At 40.3% G+C, this 25,848-nt stretch overlaps 1 protein-coding gene across 1 annotated transcript in view; it reads left to right on the top strand.

The window, feature by feature from the left end:
- Positions 1 to 23,312, top strand: part of LOC134394817 (rho GTPase-activating protein 7-like) — a 77,596-nt gene extending 54,284 nt beyond the window's left edge. Inside the window, exons 2-14 of the mRNA XM_063120563.1 lie at positions 2,241 to 2,312; positions 4,108 to 4,189; positions 6,743 to 6,806; positions 8,083 to 9,431; positions 9,642 to 9,812; positions 10,552 to 10,711; positions 11,904 to 12,102; positions 12,790 to 13,006; positions 15,972 to 16,086; positions 19,776 to 19,988; positions 20,659 to 20,876; positions 22,198 to 22,371; positions 22,977 to 23,312. Of these exons, the coding sequence (XP_062976633.1) occupies positions 2,241 to 2,312; positions 4,108 to 4,189; positions 6,743 to 6,806; positions 8,083 to 9,431; positions 9,642 to 9,812; positions 10,552 to 10,711; positions 11,904 to 12,102; positions 12,790 to 13,006; positions 15,972 to 16,086; positions 19,776 to 19,988; positions 20,659 to 20,876; positions 22,198 to 22,371; positions 22,977 to 23,073 (3,131 nt within the window). The 3' untranslated portion in view covers positions 23,074 to 23,312. The remainder of the gene's footprint in view (positions 1 to 2,240; positions 2,313 to 4,107; positions 4,190 to 6,742; positions 6,807 to 8,082; positions 9,432 to 9,641; positions 9,813 to 10,551; positions 10,712 to 11,903; positions 12,103 to 12,789; positions 13,007 to 15,971; positions 16,087 to 19,775; positions 19,989 to 20,658; positions 20,877 to 22,197; positions 22,372 to 22,976) is intronic.
- Positions 23,313 to 25,848: the final 2,536 nt, after the last annotated feature.

Here is a 25,848-nt window from a genome sequence, read left to right as displayed (position 1 = left end):
AATGAGGCCAGCAGGAAATGGAAACTTTCAACTGTTCAAACATTTAGAAGCCAGGAAATGTGTTGTACATGTAAGGAGAACAGGGTCATATCAGAGCTGCTCTGGAATCTTATACCATATGCTGATAGTCCCATAAAACGTACAGGGAGCTGTCATCTATCTTTTTTGAGCAAGTCTTGCTCAGCCCAACTTGGAAAGGGAAATAAAGCCTGATATTGCTGTGAGCAGATATCCCCTTCTGCAACAGGGTATCATCTCTATCTCCCATGCAGCCCTCTGACCCCTCTAAAATCTGGTTGATGCAGGAGAGAAGGGGAATTGCACTCTCCCCTTTCTGCTGGTACAGGAGGGAACAACTTGTGGTTGTCCAGATGTTTTGGCCTACAACTCCCATCAGCCCTAGTCAGTATAGCTAGTGATGAGGGAAGAAGGGAGCTGTAGGCCAAAATATCTGGAGGACCACAACCCTTCCATCTCTGTAATGGTGGAAGCTGATCCTTCAGGGGGTGGAGGTGGGGATAATTAGATCACTTAGTCCATTTGGGCTTTATCTCTCTTCCTTAGCTTCTTAACAGTTCTATGTGGGTGTCCCTTATAGCTGGACTCAAGCATTCAGCTTCATGTTTGGTATTGCATGAGTTTGGTCGTTTTCCCCAGGGAAAGAGAGAGATAAAAAAAGTGTGGATGCCTGGGTGTGCTGGGAAAATCTCATTATGAACTGGATCTTGGCTTATTAGTAGCTTGTTCAATTTTTCATAATTGCATTCTTGCTACAGGCCTGAACCAACAGGGGGCTCTGACATGAGACTCTACTAGTTTGCCTGGCTTCGCCCCTGGGGTGATGTATAACTACTTCCAGATCAGCATATGGTTTCTTGTCTAATCCATAGGTTGGTAATCAGGTTCTTTTGCCTGGTGCTCATATGCTGTTGACGCTTTACTTTACATCATCTCCTGCCTAAACCTTGTATCTACATTCAGTTCCTGCTTCTCCATATTCTTTTGTACCCATTGAGATCCATCCTCTGTCTGTGATACTATTGATCACTCTTTTCTAGCCTCTTCCTTCTTAGCTACTGATGTTAGCTTGTCCTAATCGTCCACATTCTAAGCAGACTTCAGTACTGCTGACCTCAGACCACATATGTGGACCCCTGGTTGTCTCAGAACATGCCCAATTCTTGCTCCACGATTCTGGCTTGACAGTCACAAACTTGACTGATAATGACAGTAGGCAAGTGTGTTGGACTTGGTAGCCACCTAGTAACTAGCCAGTACTGTGTATATGTGTGTATAGATGCAACCAACTTGTATTCTTCAGATTTAAGTGCTTTTTGGAAAGGTTTATATCAGGACCCTTTTGACTCAGAAAGTCTTGGCAATTCAGCTTGTATCAAGGTTATAACATAAACTAGACAAGAAGAGAACAGGCCCTGGGTTTTTCTTCACAAGAGATCCAGTAACTTGCAATATTTGTTTGCTATGGAACTGCTGGCCTATGTTCTTCCAGAAGAATATTAAACATGTTTACATTTTAAGGCATTTGTTGAATGTCCTGTGAAGTTATATTTCCCCCCTTTCCCTGTGGGAATGATACAGTGTTATAGCCACAGGATTTTTATTAATTGTCACAAAGTGACGAGTTAGTTCCTGTCATCTGTTCTAGTGAACCAAATGCTAGGCAAAACTAAAGTACTTTAGGAAAAGGTGGGCTGTATGGAGAATTATAAGTTCCTTAGTGCTATAAAATACCTATCAGAGCACAAGAATGTCTAATTGAGCACTATAGAGCAAAAATGAATGAATAAATAAATAGGGGGATTAGCTTTGTTTTCAAATCATCATTATGTCTCATATCCAGAAAGTTTGGCTCACATGTGATTTTTCAGTGTTTAGTTTAAGTTATTGTTAGTTGCTTTTGAGATCATTTATTGTGACATACTAAGGATGCCTCAGAGCAGAAAATCCCTAGGGACATCACATAAAGGAAGTTATTATAGTGTTAGTGTCACTAACATAGACGAAATTACATGTCCAATGCATCTGCTGTATGCTTGGGTATTCATAGTGAGGTATGTATAATATCTTCTTATAAGTGTGTGTGTGTGAGAGAGAGAGAGGGGGGGATATAAACAAATAGGTGAGTTTAAAGATAATAGCATGACTTAGTGGTGGTTAGTTTTTCTTGCTCAGTATTGAAAAACCAACCTTTAAAGTTTGTTTTGTTTGTTTTCTTTCAGAAATAGAGGCCAAAGAAGCCTGTGACTGGCTGAAGGCTGCGGGTTTCCCCCAATATGCTCAGATGTTTGAAGGTACAATCCTCTTTGCATTTTGATATAAAGAGATAATTGAAAAGTATTCAAAAATAAGTTCCTTCCATTTGTAACATATAACAGATTCATGTTTATGGTTGTCCAAAATACACACAAATACCTTATAGTGCAAATTTATTCAAGCTTATTTGTGTGCAGAAGTCGTTGAATCAAACATAGAAAGGTGCAGATTAAAGTTCCACTAGGACAGGGCTAGTTGAAAAGAAAGTTGAAAGCTATAACCTATAGGCTGGGTACCATTGGTGAATTATTCATGTTCCTCAGGCTAATGATGTTTATGTTAGGCTCCTAGGAGACAAAACTGTGTGTCACGAACTGAATCATCCTTTATGAAAGTTTGTCTGACAAACAGTGCAAGATTAAGAATGTTGCAAACATGTTCAGGTTTCTGCTTGAATCCAGCTACTTCAATGAATTTTAGTTGAAGCAAAGTCCAGGCCTGTGGGTGAGTGCCCCAAAATTACACCTGGCTACTTGAACATTACTGGACAAAGAGTCATGGGAAATCTGTTATCTTTTGCTCTCTTTGAGTGGACGGCTTTAATGCCGCTTGGACTTCAATTTCTTGCTTACAAAAGGAACAGGTTGAGAGAGTACTCCTCCATCTTCTTGTCTCTCAACACGGTAAATCCAGACACTGGACAGAGGAGCCTATAATTTCATCCCCTTCAGTACTTGGAATCACTCCCTGTATAGAGCTTAAGGTAGAAGAAACTGTACTCCCTAACTCAGGAAAGGGAAGCACTGACTAAAGAATGTAGGTGGATTGCACTTTGAGTCCCTATTCCAAGTGTTGTTCATGGAATGAGACTTCTTGAACTATGGGCTGGAGTCTTCAAATCATTGCACCCTGGTTGATAGTAGCACTTTCATGGTGGTGCTTCTTTATTTTTAGACTGTTGGTTGCTTTTACATAAAACAAAATTGAGACGCAGTTCCTGCTTACAACTTCTCAAAGTTCCCTCACCAAGTAAGGTACAGTGCACGGCTATGGGAGTTTGGGTGGTGGTGAACCCTGGCTGTGGAATTTTCTTCCCATAGAACAGGGCTGGGCAACTTGTGACCCTCCTACTGCTTTAGCCTATAACTCGCATCATCCCTCGCTGTTGGCTATGCCGGTTAGAGCTGATGGAAGTTGTTTTAGGCCAAAAGATCTGGATGGCCTGTGATACTGACTTGGCTGGCATCTGCTTTGGTGATAAGTACTTTTCCCTGCTAATCATTGAGCAAGGGAACTCTTTTCAGTGCTAAAGAGAGAAAAGCACTTATCTCTGATCAGCAGCTGATCAGAGATAAAAGCTTCCCCCTGTGGGACAGAGGAGGCAGGACTGGGGGAAGAAGCTGTTGGGCTAGAAGGGGAACTCCTGCAGGCCTTATCAGATCTACGAGCCAGAAGTTCCCCATACCTGGTCTAAACGAGCAAGCTCATGATCAAGTGTTGGCACTATTCTAGCCCATGTCTTGCATTATCAGTGCAAAAGAGAAGCCACTTCCTATTTCTGTTTAGTCAATGGAGATAGGGGTTAGGGTTTTAATACTGAATATAATGTATTTTCTTTATAGAGGCCCTTGCTTTTTTAGTGTGTCAATTGTATGCTGATTCATAAATCTGTGATTTCTTCTTTGCAGAGATTTAAACTATTTTGAGGCTGGTGTGTATCAACTTAAAGAATGCTTTGGCTTGGTGCATTTTTAAGCTAACTTTAGAAATTGTAAACTTTAAATTACTTGTTTGAAAAATTAAAATTTAACTGTTGTGGACTTGGTTTTGCAGATATGCAGTTTCCTATTGACATCAAAACTGTGAGAAAAGATCATGAGTTTTTAGATCAAGATGCGATAGAATCCCTGTACAGGTAAATCTTGGTCTGAACTTCCCCTTGGCTTAGTAATAGATGTCTAGGACTGACAACCTGATGATTTAATTATGAAAAACACTTAAAATAGTCAATGTGGCCATGACTAAGCATGTGTCTTACTAGTTTCCTGTTTAGATGTCTGAAGAGATAAGTATTAGATGGGTACATATTATTACAAATCTTGTAAGTAATGTGTTAGTACAAAGATGTGTGTTTTTGAGATGTGTGTGTAAGGGCTTCTTCTAAAAGCTAGGGCTCTTTACACACATCTAGAGCAATATCCAGTTACCATTAGTACGAACGCAAATTACATAGTACTAGTGTAAGCAACCTCTAGGACACCACCAATAGTATTTGCAAATACTATTGGCATTGCAATAGAGGTCGCTTATGCTAGCAGAACATAATTTACATTAGTGCTAGTGCCGAATTGGATACTGTCCATAACGCTGTTGCCGTAGAATTGCTTTTAAGAAAGTCAACCTGGGTTGTGGCTACCTAGAAATACACTTGTGTGAACTGGAAATATGCCTACATGGCTACACTGAATTACAGGGATTCTTGTGATGTTGTCAGTATTTCTTGGAATTGCTGAATTGGCAAGAAATGCTGCAACGTCATCTCCATATGCATTTCTGGTCACACAGAATCGAAGTCCAGTGTATTGTTGACATGCCTGAGCTTGGGGTGAACTTGAGGTTGACAGTATGGAAGAACTTCAGTGGTGCAGCCAAATATATGAACTGGACTTTAGTCATGTTGACAGAATGGCACAGCATATTGTATAATGGATTCAGGCATTTGTCACTGAATTCAGACATCCGTCAACCTCCTCTAAATTCCTTCAGGCTCCCAGTCTTGAGTTGCTCATGGATTCATTACTGTGTCTGAAATTCCAGTATAGTGGCCAGGATAATTTGTTACTGACTGTGGAGGCCCTTTGTTTTCCCAGTTTCTCCTTTGGAACTGTTAATCCTCATCAAAGTCTTCCAACCAAACTGCTTTTATATTGGAAGAGGTTGGGGTTAACGTTTTGTTTAGATTGTATAAGTCTTTTGAGGGAGTAATAGGATATTTTCTATCATCATTTTGATAGGTCATTATTTTGTAATGGATCAATTTCTTTTCCCTCCTAAACTCCATTGTCCATGAACTAAAATTATTTATATTGCATTTACTGTTATGATGGCTCACCTTTCCTGCAACTCCAACTTTTCCTGATATTTAGGAATATTCAGATCCAAACTACAACAAATAGCAGAAGTATCATTTGCAAAATCAGGCTTTGGAATTCTTCTAAAAAGAGCTTTGGTAAGATGCTGCAGGCACTAAAAAATGCTGACATTTTGCCAAAGCAGCTGTAATAATATAGGCACATGCTATAATTTCATTTTTAAAAAACAGCAGCTCTCCTAAATATTTTGCAACTCCTGCCCACCTCCACCCCAGGGAGTGCTAGGGTAATTGCTTAATTGCAAACAAATTAGAAAACAATATTGTTTAAAGCTACTTAATTCATAAAGAGATTGCTTAAAGGCTCTAATATAGCCCCACACTAACCCAGTTTGGTCATTCATTCCTTTTTAATTAGCTGCTCAAAATAAAGAGCAAGCATCTCTTCAGAGAGTTAGGTTTGAACTGGAAAAATTCTTAATTACTGGTCTGTCATTGAGGGCTTTATCAACTTTAAATGTTCATAGGTAGATAGCAAGGACCTTAGAGTTCGCAATTATGGAAAAATCAAACTTTCCTTGGAAATGGCACTGGCTCCAGTCTTTGATTGTCTTGGCTCCCCCTTTATTGATGACAGAAGGCAATATGTGTATGAATATTGTGTTGGATCCAGCATAAGCCTTCGGTGGACGGAAGGGCCCTTCTGTCAGTGAGAAGTTTTTGATACAGCAGAGCTTTTCCGTTGCATGAACAATGAAGCAGGAAGCGATCTTCCCTGGTTTTCTCCCTTCCTCTGCAAAACCTGCTCTGGTGCTTGGGAGACCTTTCACAACAGCGGAGCAGGTGGTGCTGGGGGCTACAGAGAGAGAGGGGGGAATCTGTGAAAATTGCCTCCCCCCACCTTCTAGCAGGATAATTTTCAGCAGAATAAAACTTTGCGTCCAATCCACAGTGCTACAAATTTCACCTTGAATTCAGCATGTGATGAAACGAATTATGTTGCCCACCTTCCTATTTCTTTCTCACATTCTTAAAATGCATGTAAAGATCACTGCAGATTTCTATATTTGTTATCCGTTAATATTTTCAATCCATAGTTAAAGTTCTACAAACTCTTCCATGCAGTTGCCTGAGATATTTTTGACCATTACACGTTATGAAGGCATATTTTTGTGCCTGTTTCCCTGTTTTTTAAGAACATAAGTAGGAAAATGTAATCTGAGAAGTTATGATTAGTGAACCAATGAAGTAAAATGCAGAAAAATGAAGAAGATTTAGTGTGTATGTTAAGTTAATTTCAGGTAAGAACTTAAGAGGTTTGAGTGCCATTGAGTGCAAAATTAGAAGAAAACTAATTTTCTTCTCCTTTCCCCCCAGACGGTTAAATACATTGAATAAATATGCAGCAATGAAGCTGGAAATAAGTCGGCAAAGAAAGCGGGTATGTTTCCAAATTATACAATTACCTATACTTTTTTAAAAAGCAAAATAAAGTCAAAGGTGTTGTTATATAAGATTATGATTTATTGAAACATTTCTTACCATTTCTATTTAGTTGTCACAGCAAAGTTATTGTGATTGGAAAAGTTTGGGAGTTCTGTTTTACTGATATTCTTTCTCAGCTACAAACATGCTTGAAACATTCTCAGTGAGGCCTTATATTGTGCAAACAGGAGAGTCAGCAATCTAATTTGTGAGGCAGAATGAGGTGGTAGAGTCCTAAAATGTAGAAAGGACTGTACCATTTGGAACTGCATTTTGGAAATCACATTTTTGAATGCTTCCCTATGTATAAAAAGGCCTCCAAGTAGAAACCTAGCACAGTAGAGAGTGGGCTGGAGCATTTCTCATCAGTACTTTTACATGCATGACACCTTTCTTCTTTTTGTGAAAGGGGGGAGCACTACAAAATGGCATTTCTTATCTGCAGTGATACAGTTTTCACTACCATAGCAGAATTTTACCAACTCATTTGCTGAATATGTAGAATAGACCTTAAGTCCAATTCTTACATTGCTCTGGCAGTGTGGGAGCTGTTACAATGTTTTTTCTAACTGTGCTTCCAACACTGTCCATAGGAGATTCTAAAAGAAGTTTCCAGAAGGCTGACACTGGTACAGGGAAGGATGGCATGGTATGGGTTCCTTCTGTATGGTCCATGCCTTCTTGTGTTGTTCTGGCAATTCAGGAAGTGCTGACACACACACCAACGAAGTAATGTAAGAACCCATCCGTAGAGTTGAACACTGAAGATTTCATTTTGCTTTTACTGTTTTACTAAGCCAACTTAGAGCAGATTTCAACAAATTAGCACTAACAGAAATCAAACTCTTGAAGTGGTTTAAAAATCATTTCTAACTGAGCCAATGTAATGATTATCTGTTGAATATCAATGCCAGGATTAGCTGAATGACCAAAGCATCTCCTTTATTACAGGATGTCTTGGCTACAACTTTTTTCCATTTGCAAGGCAGTGTTTAGGCTGAAAATGTTTTGAATGTTTTGAAAAGTATGTACAGTATGTCTACCTATATATCCCACTCTTAAAATGGTGGGCATGGGGATGGGAGTATTGCCAATTTCCCCCTTCTTGCACCAGCCTTTCTTACCTAGTGGAATCCTGCTCTGGCGAATGTACGAATGAAAAACAAATCAAGGGGTTGTTGTTTTTTGTATTATCTGTCTGATGTTTTAAAACCTCTTTCTTTCCCTTGAAGAGTGATGAATCTGAAGAAGATGAACCTTGCGCAATCAGTAACAAATGGACTTATGAGAAACAGACTCAGAGATGGTCTCGTTTGAAGAGCACAGGAGGTTCTGGTGCAGTAGTTCCCAACAGTCTGAGGCTTAAGAGCTCTGGGAGTGGGGACATAGCATTTTCTGATCAAGGAGAGAGAAATGATGAGTCCTCCATTCACAGTTCTAGCAGTGGAGACAGCGACTTGATCAGCTTCCCAAAAACTTGTGAGGATGTTGAGACAAGCAGGAGCTCTTCAACATGTTCCTCGAATAAATTGGCATCGCCCGACTCTACCTTCAGTTGCTCTCCTTCGCCTAGTGAAACCTTGAAGATAATTAGTGAGGACAAGCTCTTGGATAAACCATCCCCCAAAACGGGAAGGAGTTTCTTAAAGAAAATGGAGAAGCTGCGTCTCAGAAGTAGCGGTAGCAGTTTGAAGAGAGAAGCACATTCAAAGGCCAAACCCATTATTAGCGAGCCAATTCTCCTAGAAGGTCTAAGTGAAGAAAAGCTGAAAAACCTTAATTGTGTAGATATTTCGGACATGCCTGAGAGTCGGCCAACGCAGCCGTCTTACTCCACACAGACCTCTAGCAGCAGCCAGTCTGAAAACAGCAGCACTGTAAGTACCCCAAGCCCTGTTATCAAAGTGAGGAGGCACAGCAAAAGAGGTGGACTGTATGCAGAAGAAATGGATTCCAGCAAACTTTCCTCGTGGAGTGATCTTTCGGAGAGTAACTTCAAAAACGAGATGCATTTGCAGGAGAGCAAAGTATTTCATGTACCACAAGGACATAAGCCTGGGACGTTTCCCAAAGCACTGACCTACAGTCTCTTGTCTCCAATAGACAATACTTCTGTAAACTGGAGAACTGGGAGTTTTCATGGGTGCCAGAGGAATAGGGTTCAATTTAGGTCTCAGGAGCCTGAAACTCCGCTTAGTTCTCTTTCATTGATGGATAACAGACTGAGCATATACGACAACGTGCCGGGCAATCATCTTGGCGATGATGATGTTTTTACAGAACTAGACAGTGTCATGGAACATGTTAATGGGCTCAGGAAGTTGGTCAGTCAGTGGACAGAGAAATTCTCTGATGATGGGGACTCAGACTCTGCCAGTCCCTCCAACGAGTCAACCTCCCCATGCCCATCATCCCCTAAGGAAATCCACCTTGAGATTAAAAAGCATTCAGAAGGGAAATTGGCAGAGTTGCCAGTCACTGATGGTGTAGAGGAGTGTAAACATACCAGTGGCTATGGCCTCACGGAACTGGCATACGTAACGGCATCGGGGACAAGACTGACATCACCACATTCCATCAGGTCAGTGTTTTACTAGTTGGTGGCAAAGAATCAAACATGAAATGTGATTTGGCTGTCCTTATGTAATAAATAAATAAATCTAATGTCCTTTTACTAAGTATTTTCAAATGCGCAACATTTTTTCTGTAAGCTGTGTGGCTTTAGAAAGAGAATTGGTGTGGAAAATAATATTAATAGTGATGAGCACTTAAGAAAATTTTTGTTCTTCAGACATGTGAGGAGACATTGGTCTACTGAGGAAGGCACAAATCTGGAAAGTCTTTCTCGGCAAATTGACAGCCAGTCAGCAGCCCACCTTAACCGAATGCAGAAGCTTGCTTTGTTAAAATTGACTGCTTTAATGGACAAATACTCTCCTTCAAGCAGACAAGGATGGAACTGGTAAGTTAGATTAAAAAGCAAGAGTTTCTGAAATGAAGGGACTACCTATCTTAGTATTGTATTGGAAATGGAACTAATCTTAGTAGTTAAACCTCAATGGCAGCCGTTTTCCAAAGTCTATTCATATGATTCCCTCATCATAATGTCCTAGTCCCTCAGACTAATAATGTAGAATTCAATAAATGTATATCAAAACAAATTGTGGTTTGGAAACATTTTGGGAATATTTTGGCAGTGTCTCAAAATGGATGAAGTAGGGTGGTAGGAGGGCACTTGGAGTTTAGGAGCAGGTGTACGGGGACTGGAAGGCAGCTAACTGTGTAGTGATTCAAGAGGTTCTAAATTTATTTATTTTTATTTATTACATTTTTATACCGCCCAATAGCCGAAGCTCTCTGGGCGGTTCACAAAAATTAAAACCATGATAAAACAACCAGGTTCTAAAGCTTCAACCTAATGCCTAAGTCAGGAGAGTTGAACCTTTTTCAGTCCGAGGGCCAAATTCCATTAACGAGAAGCTCTTTGGGGTCATATTCCATTTGGCGGAGCCAAAGGCAAAAAGGGCTCACCCAGAAATACCAACATAGTTAAACTCTTACTGCCAGCAGCTAAGCCATGGGGGAGGCATCTCTACCTTTTAGAATAGGGAAAAGCCTGCACAAAAGCTGACAGAGGCACACCCCATCTCAACACTACCTGGAAAATCCTATAAGCTAATGAGTCCTTCCTATGTTTTCAGGACTGTTCCAAAGTTCATTCGAAAAATAAAAGCTCCTGATTATAAGGACAAAATAGTATTTGGAGTACCATTACTGTTAAATGTACAGAGAACAAGTTATCCACTTCCAAGGAGCATACTCCAAGCCATGGACTACTTAAGAGACCATTTTCTTGACCAGGTACCAGTATGAAAAACTCTCAGAAAATCATGCTCACTCTTGCAATTCCCTCCCAGATCATTTTTACGTGATCTGTATCTGAAAATAAGACTGCAACTGCCCTTGTTCTTGCATGTGAAAATTAGTATTTTATTAAATAGGAACAACCCCTCTGCCTGGCCAAATATCTGACAATGTCCCTCTTTGCGCCTATCCCACCTTTCCTTGCAGGAGCTGTTTTAGCGGGCAGTTTTGTCCTTGAAATTACCATTTAGCCTACATACCTCACCAAATTCCTATGCTTTTTTTTTTTTTTGCTCATGACATAATCATGGCCAACTCTCAATATTCTCTCAAGGTTTGCTGAGGTTTGACTCCTTATTGGAGTCACTTCTTAATCTGCCAATGACTTCTTCATATATGTAAGTGCATGGTTTGACTGCAAAAATCCAAGCCTGCATCCCAACAGATAGAAATGCTTATGTTGTAGAAACACCAAGACTGATACAGGGGCAAAGAGGGACAAAATGCAGCAGTGCAGTCTTGGATTGCTGGTGCAGACCAAGGCCTTAGCTAGACCTAAGGTTTATCCCGGGGTCATCCCTGCCTGATCCCGGGATATCCTGTGTGTCATTTACATGAACAGCAATGACCCCGGGACGATCCCGGGATAAACCTTAGGTCTAGCTAAGGCCTAAGACTGAGTTTAAGTTTACATAGGGAGCTGCATCATTCATACTTATTATTGAGCAAAAACACCATAAACAGGAGCAGAATGTGTCATAGCACTTTACAGCACCTTTTCAATTTTGTAGCACTTTACATCACCTTTTCGGTGTAAGCTGTCTGTGTTCCAGCAGTCTGTGTTGAGCTGTAAAACATCAAGGGTCTGGGATGGAGTGGTGTACGTATTCATGTATGAATCAGCCTTGAATGACACTCTGTACAGTACTGCTGATGAAGGAATGTGTACATTTATGAGGAGAGATTATTAACCATTCTCCAGCAGTTTATCAACAATTCTTTTCCTTTTCAACCAAAATAATCTTATGTTTCTTTTCTATTATTGTACTGTGTTCACAGGCACCTTGATATATTTCAAAGTGCCCAGTAAGCTTATGGAAATGTACATCCATAAAAGGTCCGTTCCATAGCCAAACTCAATGGAAATTCCTCCTTGGAATGGATCCTTATTTTTCTGTGTTCTTCCTAGGTTGGCCTTTTCCGAAAATCTGGTGTGAAATCTAGGATCCTTTACTTAAGAGAAATGAATGAAAATGACCCAAACAACATAACTTATGAAGGGCAATCAGCATTTGATGTTGCAGACATGGTGAAACAGTATTTCCGAGATCTTCCAGAACCTATATTCACTAGCAAGCTCTGTGAATCCTTCCTCCATATCTATCAATGTATGTAGTTGTTTTAACTCTGTCATGGTGATTTTAGATGCTAATTTTATTAATGGAACATAAATTGTTTTCTTGATTTTTAGTGTACCTGTTGCAATTTAGCTGTGATTTTCAATTAATGCATTTCCTTAAGTCACAGAAGAAGAGATGAAGTATAGACGTTATATTTATTTCTTGAAATAACTTCCACTTTTTTCATTTGAGAGATGTTTTGAGCAGAAACTTGTGTCATCTTGCCATTTTATTCAGACCAGCCTTAGAGAAACCAGTCTCTAATATAAGACTCCTTTGGGATTTTTTAAGAGTTGGATCCAGCATCAGAGGAAGGATACTGCTGGTGCAGTGGGACTTTCGCATCCTGTCCTCCCCACACACATCCTCCAGATCTCCCCCAACCACCTGAAGCAGATTTGGAAGGTGCGCAGGGGGCTGCAGTGGGTAGCAGAGGATGTGGAAGTCCCATTCTGCCAATGATAGCCTTCCATTGGTGGAACGAAGATGCTGGATCCAAGCTTTAATTTGTACCTTACTGTGTTAAAAAATAAATGGAAATTAGGTATGGATGGTGATGTTCTATTTGGAAGAATAAATGTAAACTCATTGGTAAAAAGATGCTATTCTCGCTCTATAGTTCCTGGTATTATAGTTCCTTAATTCATGTTTGTCATTTGGCTCTTTTCTTGCCAGATCTGCCAAAAGATCAGCAATTTTGTGCTGTCCAAGCTGCTATTCTTCTGCTTCCAGATGAAAATCGCGAAGCTTTGAAAACTCTTCTGTTCTTTCTCAAGGATGTAGTAGCTTTTGTGGAGGAAAACCAAATGACTCCAACCAACATTGCGGTCTGTCTGGCACCATCTTTATTTCATCTTAATAACCTGAGGAGAGAGAGTTCCTCTTCATCTAGGTATTTTTGTTTGAATAATACTTGTGTGCTGATGAGTAAGGAGGGGGGGAAGACACTCTCCCATTGTTCAAATATAAGCTTCCTTCAAATTAGTCAACTTCAGTCAGCATCAGACAGTCTTTTCTTTTAAGTGGTGGTTTCTGTTGGGCAATTTGTGCTGTTTGTCTCTGTTCAGGTGCAATTTATATGTGAGTGAGGCTAGGAATATGGCTTGTTTCAGATAAGATGTTACAACTGTAGGATAGCTACTAAACGAACTGTGTGTGGGGTGTGCAAGATACAATTTTGAGTATGGCTGCCTTTCTAACCATGGTGTGTTTATATACTAAGCCAGTGGGCCAGTTCACACATAATGCTAAGCCACCATGGATTAATTAACCTGTGAGACTTCTTGGTGTGTTCCAGCTGCATTTTGAAAATGCAAACTATGGTGGACAAGCACCATGGCTTGTCATCTGTACACACCTGGATGGTGTGGGTTATCTGAGGGTTAAACAACCCTCACATAACCCTAGAATATACCCCATGCTGTTCGGGTTTGCACAGCACAAGAAGCCACAGTGTGGGTGCACCATGGCTTGCATATTCAAAATGGTGACCAGAACACACCACAACCCACCGTGGCTTAAATAAACTGTGGTGGGTTGCAGTGATAGTGTGAATCCAATCAATATATAATACAATCATGATTAACATTGCCATAACAGATAGGAAATAGTAAAAGAAAAAGAAAAACATCTAGGCATGAGTAGCAATTGAGGATGTCCTTAACATATTTTATATCATCATGTTAATGTTTAACTATAACAGTGTAATGAATGTTAGGAAAACAAGGAGGAGTGGAAAGCTTTTCCTCCCTGAATAGTCCCCTTTTTAACCATAGTTAATGTTGTTGCTAACTTGCTCTGTTTAAGTGTTTGTTTACTGTGGCAAACAAACATTGTAGACTGTATTCCTTGAGGCTATTCCAGGCGCTACTTTTGTTTGGAGACAAGGGTAGCTCAGTTTTATTATGCTTGCCAAGTTAGCCCACAAATCTGTAGCTTGTTAATCTCAGTCACTACATAGGTGTTCTCTGAAGCCATATTTTCTAAAAGCTGTTCCTATACTACCGACTGCATTGGTGCAGCTTCTTACTGTACTGCTTCAGTAACACAAGAACTCAAGAGGTCTTGTGAGAGTTACTTCCTATGCCAGTGTTGCTCCACCTCCTGGAACAGTAGTAAGATGGGAAGTAGCCACATAATTGACTACTCCCAGATGTCTTTTTACCTCAGCAGTATAGAAAGCGACCCAGCTGAAGTAATTGATAAATAGATTCCAAGGCAATCCTCCAAGGGCTGTTTACAAACTAACATTTCCCTAGAAACAGCCAGAAAATGATGGTAAACAAGTCTTTTTAAATATGGGAGCAGTTTGGGTCAGTAGAAAAAGGCTAGAGAGGTTGGGCCAATCCATCTATCCATCTCAGTGAGATTTTGAAGAATGTACCTCTGCTTGACATTCCCCAGATTTATCTTAGCCGTAGTAAGGCGTGCAAGGACCTGTGTGGATACAGATAGTTGTATCTGGATTGTCCCTGTGCCAAAGGTCTATTCATGACAGGATGGTCATAGTAATAGAAAAAAATGTATTTGCATGGGAAACATTCTTTAAGTTGTGTTTGTTGAATATTTGTGGCAAGGTAGTGCCAGGATGTCAACTCTGTTTCTTGAGATTAGGGGTTGACAAAACTATCTGCATGTTTTTAGGATGATAGCTCAGTCTTGGACAGAGGTGAAGAGAGGTAAAACATGTGAAGAATGTGCTTTTTAAAAAGAGCACGCATCCCAGATGTGTATCAGGCTATAAAACAAGTTCTGTGATGCTCAGAATTCCCGAGAGCATGGGGAGGGGGGAGGGGCATTTAAAGCTGAGATGATGACAGCACTGTCAGTCATAGGGAGTGAACACATGGACGGAGCCAGGAATGTGTCTGAAGAAGCGATAGAAAATGCTATGGCTAAATTCTTAATTCCAGGTGAAGAACATTATAACCCTTTGGAAGTTCAGAAACTTTAGAGAAGGAGGCCTGTATCTTTCTCCCCCCCCCCCTTTTGACACTGTACTGCAGCAGAAGCGGTTAGCTTAAAAAGAGGGAGAGTGTGTCGTTCTATTGTTTTTGCTTTGAACATGAAGTTCAGATAATAAATTTGCTAGAACTTCAAAAGGGCCTAATCTAACAGCTCTGGCTTCATGGATTAAAGTCAAGCATCTTTATCTAACCAGCTCTTTTTTTAAATGCTCACAAAGAATGTTTCAAGATAAAGCTATTTGAGATTAATGCTAGGCTCTTTGCAATCTAAATATTGGCACAATGCCAGAAATAAACTTAAAATATGAATTAGTGCTCTCTGGAAAAGCATTGGGAGCTCTTGAGTGAAGTGATTAGCTTTCCCTCTGACGTTCTAGGCCGGCCTTTGATTAAACACTTCTGATGATGTTAGGCAAATCAATGAAAGCTTTGTTCATGCCTTTGACTGAAATGTAACTGACCAGGATTAGCTAAAACTTACTCCATAGGATTTTGATTCTCCATAGAAAAGAGCACCATACCTTACATGAATATATTTGGGGCCGTGTTCATACATTTTTATTGTTGTAGGTTTTAGATTTGTACTTATATTCTCCCTGTGTGCTGCTTTGGAGACATTTTAAACCAAATAAACTAAAACAAACATTCCTCAGTATACAAAACAAAATCACTATAATTAGAGAATTGGCATGTTGGGAAGAAGGCTAGGCTAAACCACCTCCTTGAGATAGGCAAGTAATTGATTGAATGCTTCTACAGATGCCACATTTTTGTCCTCCTCCAATGCACAGTCTGAAATTGTAAAACTCAGGTGCAGATTTTACCACCTCAGTAAGAACTAGGCCTCAGTGATGTGATCTGAACAAGCACCCTTTAAATTCTCCTCTTCAGATCCAGCCAGAGGAAATACAGTACTGGAAAACCAGACCAGAGGGATCTCAGTGAGAACTTGGCTGCGACGCAAGGCCTGGCGCACATGATAATGGAGTGCCACAGACTGTTTCAGGTAGCTTTTTCTTTCTTTCGAAAGAGCTTAGCTTTATGTGCAGCCTTTGTTATACTGTTTAGAAACTTATGCAGTGTCAGTTTGGTTCTTGGCTGGCTAGGAAGTGGAATGGACTTTTTAATTGCCAGCAGTAGTGAAGAACAAATCCTAAATTAACTCTTAATAAGCCATTGAATAGCAGCAGATAATTGTTTGTGTTTAGAGCAGTGTATTTGCATCCTGGAGCCAAACCAAATTAATTCCCCCACCCCTTCAGCCTATTACTTGCTTGTGGATTCTCATGTTTTATTATCTAGCCTTTGTCCCATGGGCAGAAAATGCTTTTTGTAGTTTGATTTAGCCCAGTGTAAATGTACACTTGTACATTTAACCCAATGTAAGGGTTGATTCATATGACCATGCAGCACGCTGTAAATGCTAGATGATTTTTTATTATTATTATTATTATTATTATTATTATTATTATTATTATTATTATTATACATTGCTGTATTTCAAAAATATGAATCCTGAGCTTGATATACCTCTGCTATCAGTGAATTGGGCTTGTGAGGATATGATCCAGAGTTTGTCTCTTTGGCTAATTTTTTTTATTTTATTTAAGGATTTTTATGTCGCCATTCAGCCAAAAAAGGCTCTCACGGCGGCTTACAAAAGTATTTCTTGTCAGTCCCTGCCCACAGGCTTACAATCTAAAAGACATGACACAAAAGGAAAGGGGATTGGGAGGGAGGAGGAGGAGGGGGAAAAGGAAAGCAAACTCAGGCACTACAATCTTAGTTGGAAAGTTCAGCAGTTACAGTTGGTAGCAGGAGGGAGGGGGCTCTCAGCTGGAGCTGGACCCAGGCACAGTGGAGAGGTGCCTGGCTGCTGCTTCCTCCCTCTCTGGTGGCCTCTCCAGAGACAGTTGGTAGCAGGAGGGAGGGGGCTCTCAGCTGGAGCTGGACCCAGGCACGGTGGAGAGGTGCCTGGCTGCTGCTTCCTCCCTCACTGGTGGCCTCTGCAGAGACAGTTGGTAGCAGGAGGGAGGGGGCTCTCAGCTGGAGCTGGACCCAGGCACGGTGGAGAGCTGCCTGGCTGCTGCTTCCTCCCTCACTAATGACTTGGCAGTGGCCAGAAAACCAGGAAGTGAACATGCACAGCACTTTCAGGTGACCACCATGGGTTCTGATGCTTTTGTAAATGAGCTTACAGACAACAGCCGTTGCGTTACTAGTCATTGTATGGAAAAATTCAAAGCCAAAATGGGTTAATAGTAGATATGTTTCGCTTACCATGTGATAGAGCCATCTCTGGTTTTAGGGCAATTCTTCTGAATCTGGAGTGCAGAATTTTTTTCAGGCTGAGAGCCAAATTGCATTTTGGAGACGCTTTGGGCAGCTGCATTCAATAAGTGGGTGGAGCTGAAGGCAAATGGGGGTGGGGCCAAAGTACCAAAAAGACAGGCATAATTTAGCTTGAAGCTCTTTACTGCCTGTAGCTAAGCCTTAGAAGAGGTATTTCAACTTTTTAGAATGAAGAGAAGACTGCCCAAGCAACAGGAAGCCACTAAACGATTGGGGGTTTTGGGCAGGGGGGAAAAGAGGGTCCAGGACACGGGATATTGCTATATGGACCCCAGGAAGGCTTGATTTGGCCCCCTTGCCTAAGCTTCTGCGTCCCTGTTCTAAGTTAAGTGGATAGCTGCCCTTATTGTTCAACTTGATCCTTTCTCCACTTACTTGGTGCCACCTTTGCTCATTCTAAATAGTTTTGGGTGTGGGCTCATCCTGTTCTCTTTTCGAGGGACATAGCTCTCATGATAAGCACATAACAAAAGGATCACCACTTCCTAATTTGATCTAAAACTTCCTTAGTGATGAGATGGAAATGTCAGTTTTCCTCCCTCTGTTTGAGCACAGCATGGATTTAATTCCGCCCATTCAGTCCCGATTTGTACACTTGCTGGCCTCTCTTCTTCCGCTACTATGCTGATTGCATCCTCTTGTGTGGGAGTTTGACCTGCTAGTGCGAGGCCAGAGCTGGTAAGGCTGGTAAGAATGTTTGGCATTTGGGCCTTCTGACCACTCCTCTTGGCAGCATTTGTACTGATATGAGCTAGTGCCAAGATACCCGTCCACCCAGGCATTGAAGAAGCCTGGCACAGGTGGGGCTGAGCAGCGTTTTCATATATGAGGCAGGAGAGCGGCTTTTAATCAATCGAGGTGTTTCAGTCAGTCATTCTTCATTCCTCCCTCGGCTTTCACTCTCATCCACTGGCATGCAAAGAAAGTGTGGGAAAGGGATGGAAAACAACAAGAGGAGGCCATGTGGTGAGAGGACACTTTAAAGAACTGGGCGGGAGAAGCCCTTGGCTGTTTGGGAAGAATGCAGGGCCGAAAATAGGCTTGATAGTCCAGGCTTAACGCTTGTTAGCATGGCCTTTTTCTGCTTTTGCCTTTGGCACAAGGAGTTGGCTCTTACTGTCAACGATGTCACGCTTACTCCGGTCAAGGAAGCTCGTAGTCTTGGCTTTATATTTGACTCCTCGCTCTCCTTTACTCCTCACATTGAGGCAGTAGCTAAATCCTGTCGTTTCTTCCTATATAATATTGCCAGGATTCGACCATTTTTGTCTGTCTCTTCTGCCAAGACTCTCGTTCACGCACTGGTTATCTCTCGGCTGGACTACTGCAACCTTCTTCTCTCTGGCCTTCCTTCGTCTCACATCAGTCCGCTGGTCTCTGTCCACCACTCTGCCGCTAAGATCATCTTCCTGGCCCGCCGCTCTGACCATGTCACTCCACTTCTGAAATCTCTTCATTGGCTTCCAATTCACTCCAGAATCCAATATAAACTACTCCTGCTGACCTTCAATGCTCTTCACGGTCTAGCTCCTGCCTATCTCTCCTCTCTCATCTCACACTACCGCCCCGCTCGGGCTCTCCGCTCCTCTGATGCCATGCTTCTCGCCTGCCCAAGGACCTCCACTTCCCTTACTCGGCTTCGTCCTTTTTCTTCTGCTGCCCCTTACGCCTGGAACGCTCTTCCAGAACACTTGAGAACTACAAACTCAATCACTGCTTTTAAAACTCAGCTAAAAACTTTTCTTTTCCCTATAGCCTTCAAATATTGAGTTTGTTCTGACTCTATACTGTTAGCTTTACCCTACCCGGTGCCTGTTTACACTTCCCTGTGCCTGTTTGCATTCTCCTTCCCTCTTTATTGTTTACTACAACTTATTAGATTGTAAGCCTATGCGGCAGGGTCTTGCTATGTACTGTGTTATCTGTACAGCACCATGTACATTGATGGTGCTATATAAATAAATAATAATAATAATAATAATAATTAATTGCTATGAGCAAAGCTCCAAAAGGCTACAGCGTTTGATATGCTTCCTTCTGTTGCATTTTGTTAAGCTCCAATTTTTGAAGGGCAGCGTCTTGATTTTAGAAATTATCACAGCATTTTAATGCTATCTCCAATAACTACTTTACCTGTACCTGCAGTTGCATGGTTGTACCCCCCACACTATGTATACATGGAAATAATTGTTTTTGTGGTGTGTTTCAGTCACACACATCCCCTATGAACTGTGCTTCCCAGGGACTAATTTCTTGAAGGTATACAAGATTAGGTGCAAGAATTATTTGTATCTAATACTATTCTTAATCCCAGAGTAACTGGATAGTTATATTCTTTTTCAGATACCAGACTACTGCTTTGACCAGGGTTATGAAGATTTACATGATCAAAACTCAGATGAAGAAGCTTCACACCAGACCTCCTTAACAAAGTATTCTGGCACAGTGATTTCCTTGGAGCACTCCATGCAGGACTTGCTCCGCGATTCCAAGGAAAAATTCAAGAACTGGGTTACTTGCTCCATCTTAGAAGGAGTGGAATCTGCATATAAAAAGGTAATTTTGGCGTGAGATTGTTTAATAAGTTAAAGTGAATGACTTTGCAAATAGCAGTAATAGTTTAATGTTCCCTGAAATCAGCCAGATTATTAGTTAAGTACTATCTTATTCCACCTGAAAATGTGCAACCTCCTCCTCTGAATAATGAGCTATGTATTAATAAAATGGCTAAGGTTTGGTACAGAATATTAAAGTATCCAAATGCCACCGTAGCGCCGCTGCCCATGCTAGAAAATTTGTTTTTTAATTATGTTGAGTTCTTCTTGAGATGCTGTGATACATTTTGTAATGGAGAAAGGAAACATAGAATCCAACTTTTAATAAATGTTTAGGTTGGAATCTTATACCAAGTTATCTAGGAGAAAGACCCATTAAAATCAAATGGACTTCTGAGCTGGCAGGCATAGGATTGTGCTGTTACTGTAGCAGCATTGGTTCTAGCCACATGGAAGTGGTTCCCACACTGCTTTTAATGGACTGTGTATTGGGCTGATACCTTTACAGTGCAATCCTATGTATGCTTACTCAGAAGTGAGCCTCATTGAGTTTAATGGGACTTACTCCCCGATAACTGTGTATAGGATTGCAGCTTCATTGTTGCATTAGGCATTGGAGGACAAGGAAGGGTCTGCCAAGGTGTTTGCTAATAAATTAACTATTTTCTTAGGTGGATGATAATTACCATGTCCGGTTATGGAAAGCTTCTGTTGAAATTGACGCTATCCCTAAAGTAGTTCTATATCGGGTACTGATGGAACAGCACCTATGGGAACCAAGACTTCAGCAAAAAAAAATCCTAGAGAACTTAGATGATGAAACAGACATTTACCACTACACAACAGAGAGTATGCCTCCACTTCCTCCACGAGAATATGTGATCTTAAGGTAAGGAACTCGAGAACATCCCCACCTCTCTGTCAAGTACTGTGATTGTGAGGTGAGATAGAGGGTTAATAAATATCACAGGTTATATTTACCTTAACACACATGCCCTACACACACCAAGAAAATAAACTTATTTTATTGAAAATACTGATGCTTATCATACTGTAAGGTTCTATGAAAATCCCAAGCAGACCGACATTCCTAATGGAATACAGCCTATAATGGAACCACATTTTCCATTTTAATTTTTTTATTGTTTTGCAAACATACATGACATAAAATCATTGCATAAAGACATTACATACGAGGGAAAAGGGGGGGAAAACACACACACAGGTTAAGTTGTATTTTCGGCTCTCTACATATTCCAAATATGAATTATATTCTCTCTTTGTTTGATACATTTAACACAATAATCAAATTCTTTTCTTTTTCTCAGTTAACTATATCTCATACACTGAATCCACAAATACATCATTTTTGTTTCTTGCAAAAATTCTATCAGAGGTTTCCATTCCGATATGAATGTGGCTGTTGATTTATCTCTCATATTCATTGTAAGTTTTGCCATCTCTGCCAACTTCAATGTCTTCAATAGGCGTTCTTCCATTGTTGGCGTTGCTTCATTTTTCCACTTCTGTGCGTATAGTAGTCTCACTGCCATAATGGAACCACATTTTCATTTTGCCCCAAGTTAAAAGGGACTGAACTACAGCAAAGCTTTCCATTTTGGAAATGAGAAATATTAAAATACCCTCCCTTGAGAAAATTTAACTATTGTTTAATTCATAATTTGGCAAATCTACACAACCGAGCAATCCTAAATGAGATGGAGGGAGGCAGTGACGTGGAGATGATCTGCTATTTCCAAAGCCCTGCTGGCTCACTCTGGCTAGGGTGATGGTGTTCCCGTGCATCCTCCAACAGCGTTTTTATTCCCCACTCCAGAGGGGAAATGAACTGTATCAGCTTCCAGGCTGGTGTAGTTACTGAGCCCAACGTGGGGTTCTTCATGGTTCCATGGCCACCTCTGCCTTGCCCTTGGAATGCTCTGTTTTCAGCAGGTGTACTGGGGACTTTCCTCAGCTGGCCTGGGGGGCGTTGGAATTGCTCTATCCATTATCATATAGAGTTTGGAATCCAGGTTTGGAACTTCATACACCTACTATATCATACCCACAGCCTGGCATTCACATTGGAGATTGAAGCAAATTCAGTAATTATGTAAATTACCTCTTGGTGTAGTTAGTATGGTTTCAGTTCATAAACGTAATGGAAAATTAAACAGTGCAAGAGACATCTAACCTTTTCTTATTTTTAGGACTTGGCGGACTGATCCTCAAAGCAGCACATGTGTGTTAGCAGCTACCTCAGCAGACAGTGAAAGTGCTACTGTGAGTGGGATCTTGGCTCAGGTCCTACTTTGTCAGTACCTTATAGAAGCAGTTGGTGCTCAGAAATCCAAAGTGACACACGTCTGTCGAATAGATACCAGGTATCTTTACCCACCCTTCCCTTTGCATTTTGAATTTCACCCTATCTGTCAAGCCACAGAATAGCAATGTTCTGTGGATCAAAATGACTATTTTCAGGGGTAAGGGTCCTGCCCCCCCCCCCAAATAGAATTAGGCTATGATAAACAAAAAATCAGCATTCCCTGTTCTATTTCTGGCCTCACCTGTTTGTTGTACATTTTGCACAAAGAACTGCTATAACTGTTTCTTCTTTTTATCAGACTTAAATAGAATAGTGGCTTTATTTTAGCATGGTTTTTTTAGTTAATGCAATTTGCAACAAGTCGTTAAAGAAAGCTTAGTGCTTTTCCTTTAGTGTTTCATACCATGGCCATATATGATTTAGGAAAGTCATTCCACATAACAGTCATATAAAGCTTTAAGAACATGCAAGCAGCGGAACTGGCTACACACTTCTGTGTGTTTTAAGGTCCAGCTAAAATCCATGCCAGCTTTCAGAAGTGCTGAGTGTGTGTGTTTAAATAATCAATGGTATTGTGCTGATAGGAGTGGAATGTGCAGAGCAAGAAAACAATGCCCAGTACCTAGTCTTTAGTTCCTGATGTGTTAATTTGTTTCTTGGCAGGGGCCGGACAACAGAATGGTACAACAGGGCTTTTGGTCATGTGTGTGCTACAGAACTGATAAGGATTAAAGACTCTTTCAGAACTTCACCTTACTGAAACTCAGCCATTTGATGCTTTTGGAGACGAAGGCAATGCATGATGCCCAAAGTTGCCTTTTTGAAAGCCTGGGCTTGGCTTGACTCACCTTTATTAAATTTTGATCAATTAAGAGAGGAATATATAAATAGAACTTCAAATAATTTTATAAAATATTTTTTTTCAGTTCAGGTATATTCTTGAACTGACTGACATTATGCACCATTCTTAATATTTGTTTTATATAAAAATGTTATTCCAAAAAATGGAATTATTATAGATAAAAGTAAGTTATTTAAATGAACATGTTGTTCGAAATATATTTTAAGTAATATGTGAGATTTTATATATTCAGATGTTTTATCTACACAAATGTGAAATGAGTAATATAGTATCTTAGCAGTTCCAAGCAGGCTTAGAAAACTGGTTTTCTGTTTTTAGTACCATAATTTATTAGGAATTAGTGACACGTGTATAGGAAATTATGCTGAATTGTGACTTCCGTTGTTGAGAAGCCATGAACCAGACATCTACTTGGGACTCTTATATAAATTAAATTTTATGCAGGAATGTTGATTTGTTTTCTAAGCTGCCTGTAGGCAACATTCAAACTGATGCCAAAATGAGCACTTTAAAATGAGAATGTGTTCACAGTGTGAAATAATGTAGTTGACCAAACAGTGAAGCATGGAGCTGCATAACCCATGGTTAGGCAATCTGGTGTCTTCCAGATATTTTAGATTATAACTCTCATCAACCCTAACCACTGACCATGCTGCCTAGGACTTATGGGAGATGTAATCTAGAACATCTGTAGGGCATCAGTTTACTTACCCCTTTGGAAACACCATATAATTGATTTGATGAGGTAGATATTTCAGCAAGGGAAAGACGAGTACAGTAGGGTCCTGTAACAGAACTTCACAGTATAGAGTTCTCCTGTTCAGGATTCTAGTCTTCAACAGTCAGTGGTCTGTTTCTACTGAGCAAGAAAGTTCTCATTTTGCTGTTTTGGACAGGTTCTCTATTTGTGAGATGGGACAAACTTGTACTCAGGAATCTTTGATTTCTATAGGCAGTTCTCACTTCTGTCCCTGGGGCCATTTTTAAAAAGCCTCTTGGTGTGAACTAGAGACTGACCCATCCAGGTAATTATGGTGCTGTCTACTCTTTTTTATGTCTATATGTCTTTTCACCCACACCATTTTATTACCCTCTTACCTTGTTGTTGTTTTGCCTCACTCATGCAAATTTCTGCACCATTGAGGTATTATTTTGTTTGTTCTTAGGGGAGGGGGAGTTGCATATCTGAAAACACCAGGGTTATCCCAAGTCTGCTGATACCTTTCTCAGGTGTGGCTGGTACAGTTTTTGCTCCAGCTCCATGGGAAGATGCATAGTCTTAGTAGAGATGATATTGGGGGGGGGGAGGTGTGTAAAGAGAGAAGTGCTGACAAATTCACATCACAGAAATATTAGTAAGCACTGTATTTTCTTAATTGATATGAAATAAATGAGAATGGGGCAGGTTTTTTATCCTCCCCTCCATATTTCCCCCATGCATAAAATGATAAACTTGCAAACTCAAGTGTGATCAAATACAGGCCATAACTTTAAAGCTAGCTAAATATGTTTGGGGTATTTAAGACAGCTGGATACTATGTTTGATACATTGAGAACATTCCACTGAATTAATCTCATATTTAGATATACCTAGTCACTTAGTACGTGAAGTGCTTTAAATTCAACAGGCCTCAGGCTGTATTAAATATATAATGCATACCTTAAGTTTGTTCTTTGACTATTACAAGAGCTAGTTCAAGCAGTTTCCCTGTGCAGCATAATATTTATCACTTTCTACTTCATGCCATATTTGAAGCACGCAGCACTATCTGGTTTACCTTTCCATTGGGGCAGTAAATATTAAGTCACTCCTCGACAAAGCTATGGGTGAAAAAAAAGGTAAGGTGCGTGGTGATGCAGCTAATAATACTTAGGGACAGCTGAATGTTTTACCTGCTTTAAAATGTGTATTATTATGCACAGTACTTTGCTGGTGTGCCACACACTTCATCCCCATTACTGATGGCATACTACAAACATCCTTTCTATGAGCAACAGTTGCTTTCAATAGTAAGCAGCCTTATGGACTCTTTGAGCTGTAATGACTAAATACGTTTTTGTCTTTTGTATAACTTTCCTACTATTAGAAGACAAGCCCTGCAATTTTGCATTGCTTACCAACAAAGAGAGAACTGATACTGTGTTAAATAACAAATTCCTAAGCATAGAAACTTGATCCTAATTACAAAGCTGACATTTAGCAACTAAGTTTCATTTTTGGAAATGTGGAAAAAAGGAAAATATATTGATATATTATTGGTACTTCCAGTTTAATATGTATGATGTGATACTTTACACCTGTATCAACCATTTGTATTTGCCAAATCTTTTACTTGTAGTGTAAATGTTAAAATGGTTGCATATAAGCTCTGACAACACACCTTTAATAAAAAGGTGAAGCACTATGGCTGCATTACTGACTTCTGACACAGGTATTATGTGTCTTCCAATCCCTGCAATATACAATTTAGTAAGCTATTGTAGACGTCACAGCTTTTTAATGTGGGAGTTGTAGGCTGTAGACTAAAGGAGGCAAGAGGATCTCTTGGTAGTTACAAACACTGTTGTTTTTATAGGCGTTCCTATGCAACTCTGTCCTTTATTTCCCATTTCACTGGAGTTGTTAAACATTCCAATTTGTGTGATGATCTAAACCTTGTTCTTGCTTACAAA

This window comes from Elgaria multicarinata, chromosome 3 (genome assembly GCF_023053635.1).
Source record: "Elgaria multicarinata webbii isolate HBS135686 ecotype San Diego chromosome 3, rElgMul1.1.pri, whole genome shotgun sequence".
Lineage (NCBI taxonomy): Eukaryota > Metazoa > Chordata > Lepidosauria > Squamata > Anguidae > Elgaria > Elgaria multicarinata.
The sequence above is the reverse complement of the archived record's forward strand: the minus strand, read 5'-3'. Positions and strand labels throughout refer to the sequence as shown.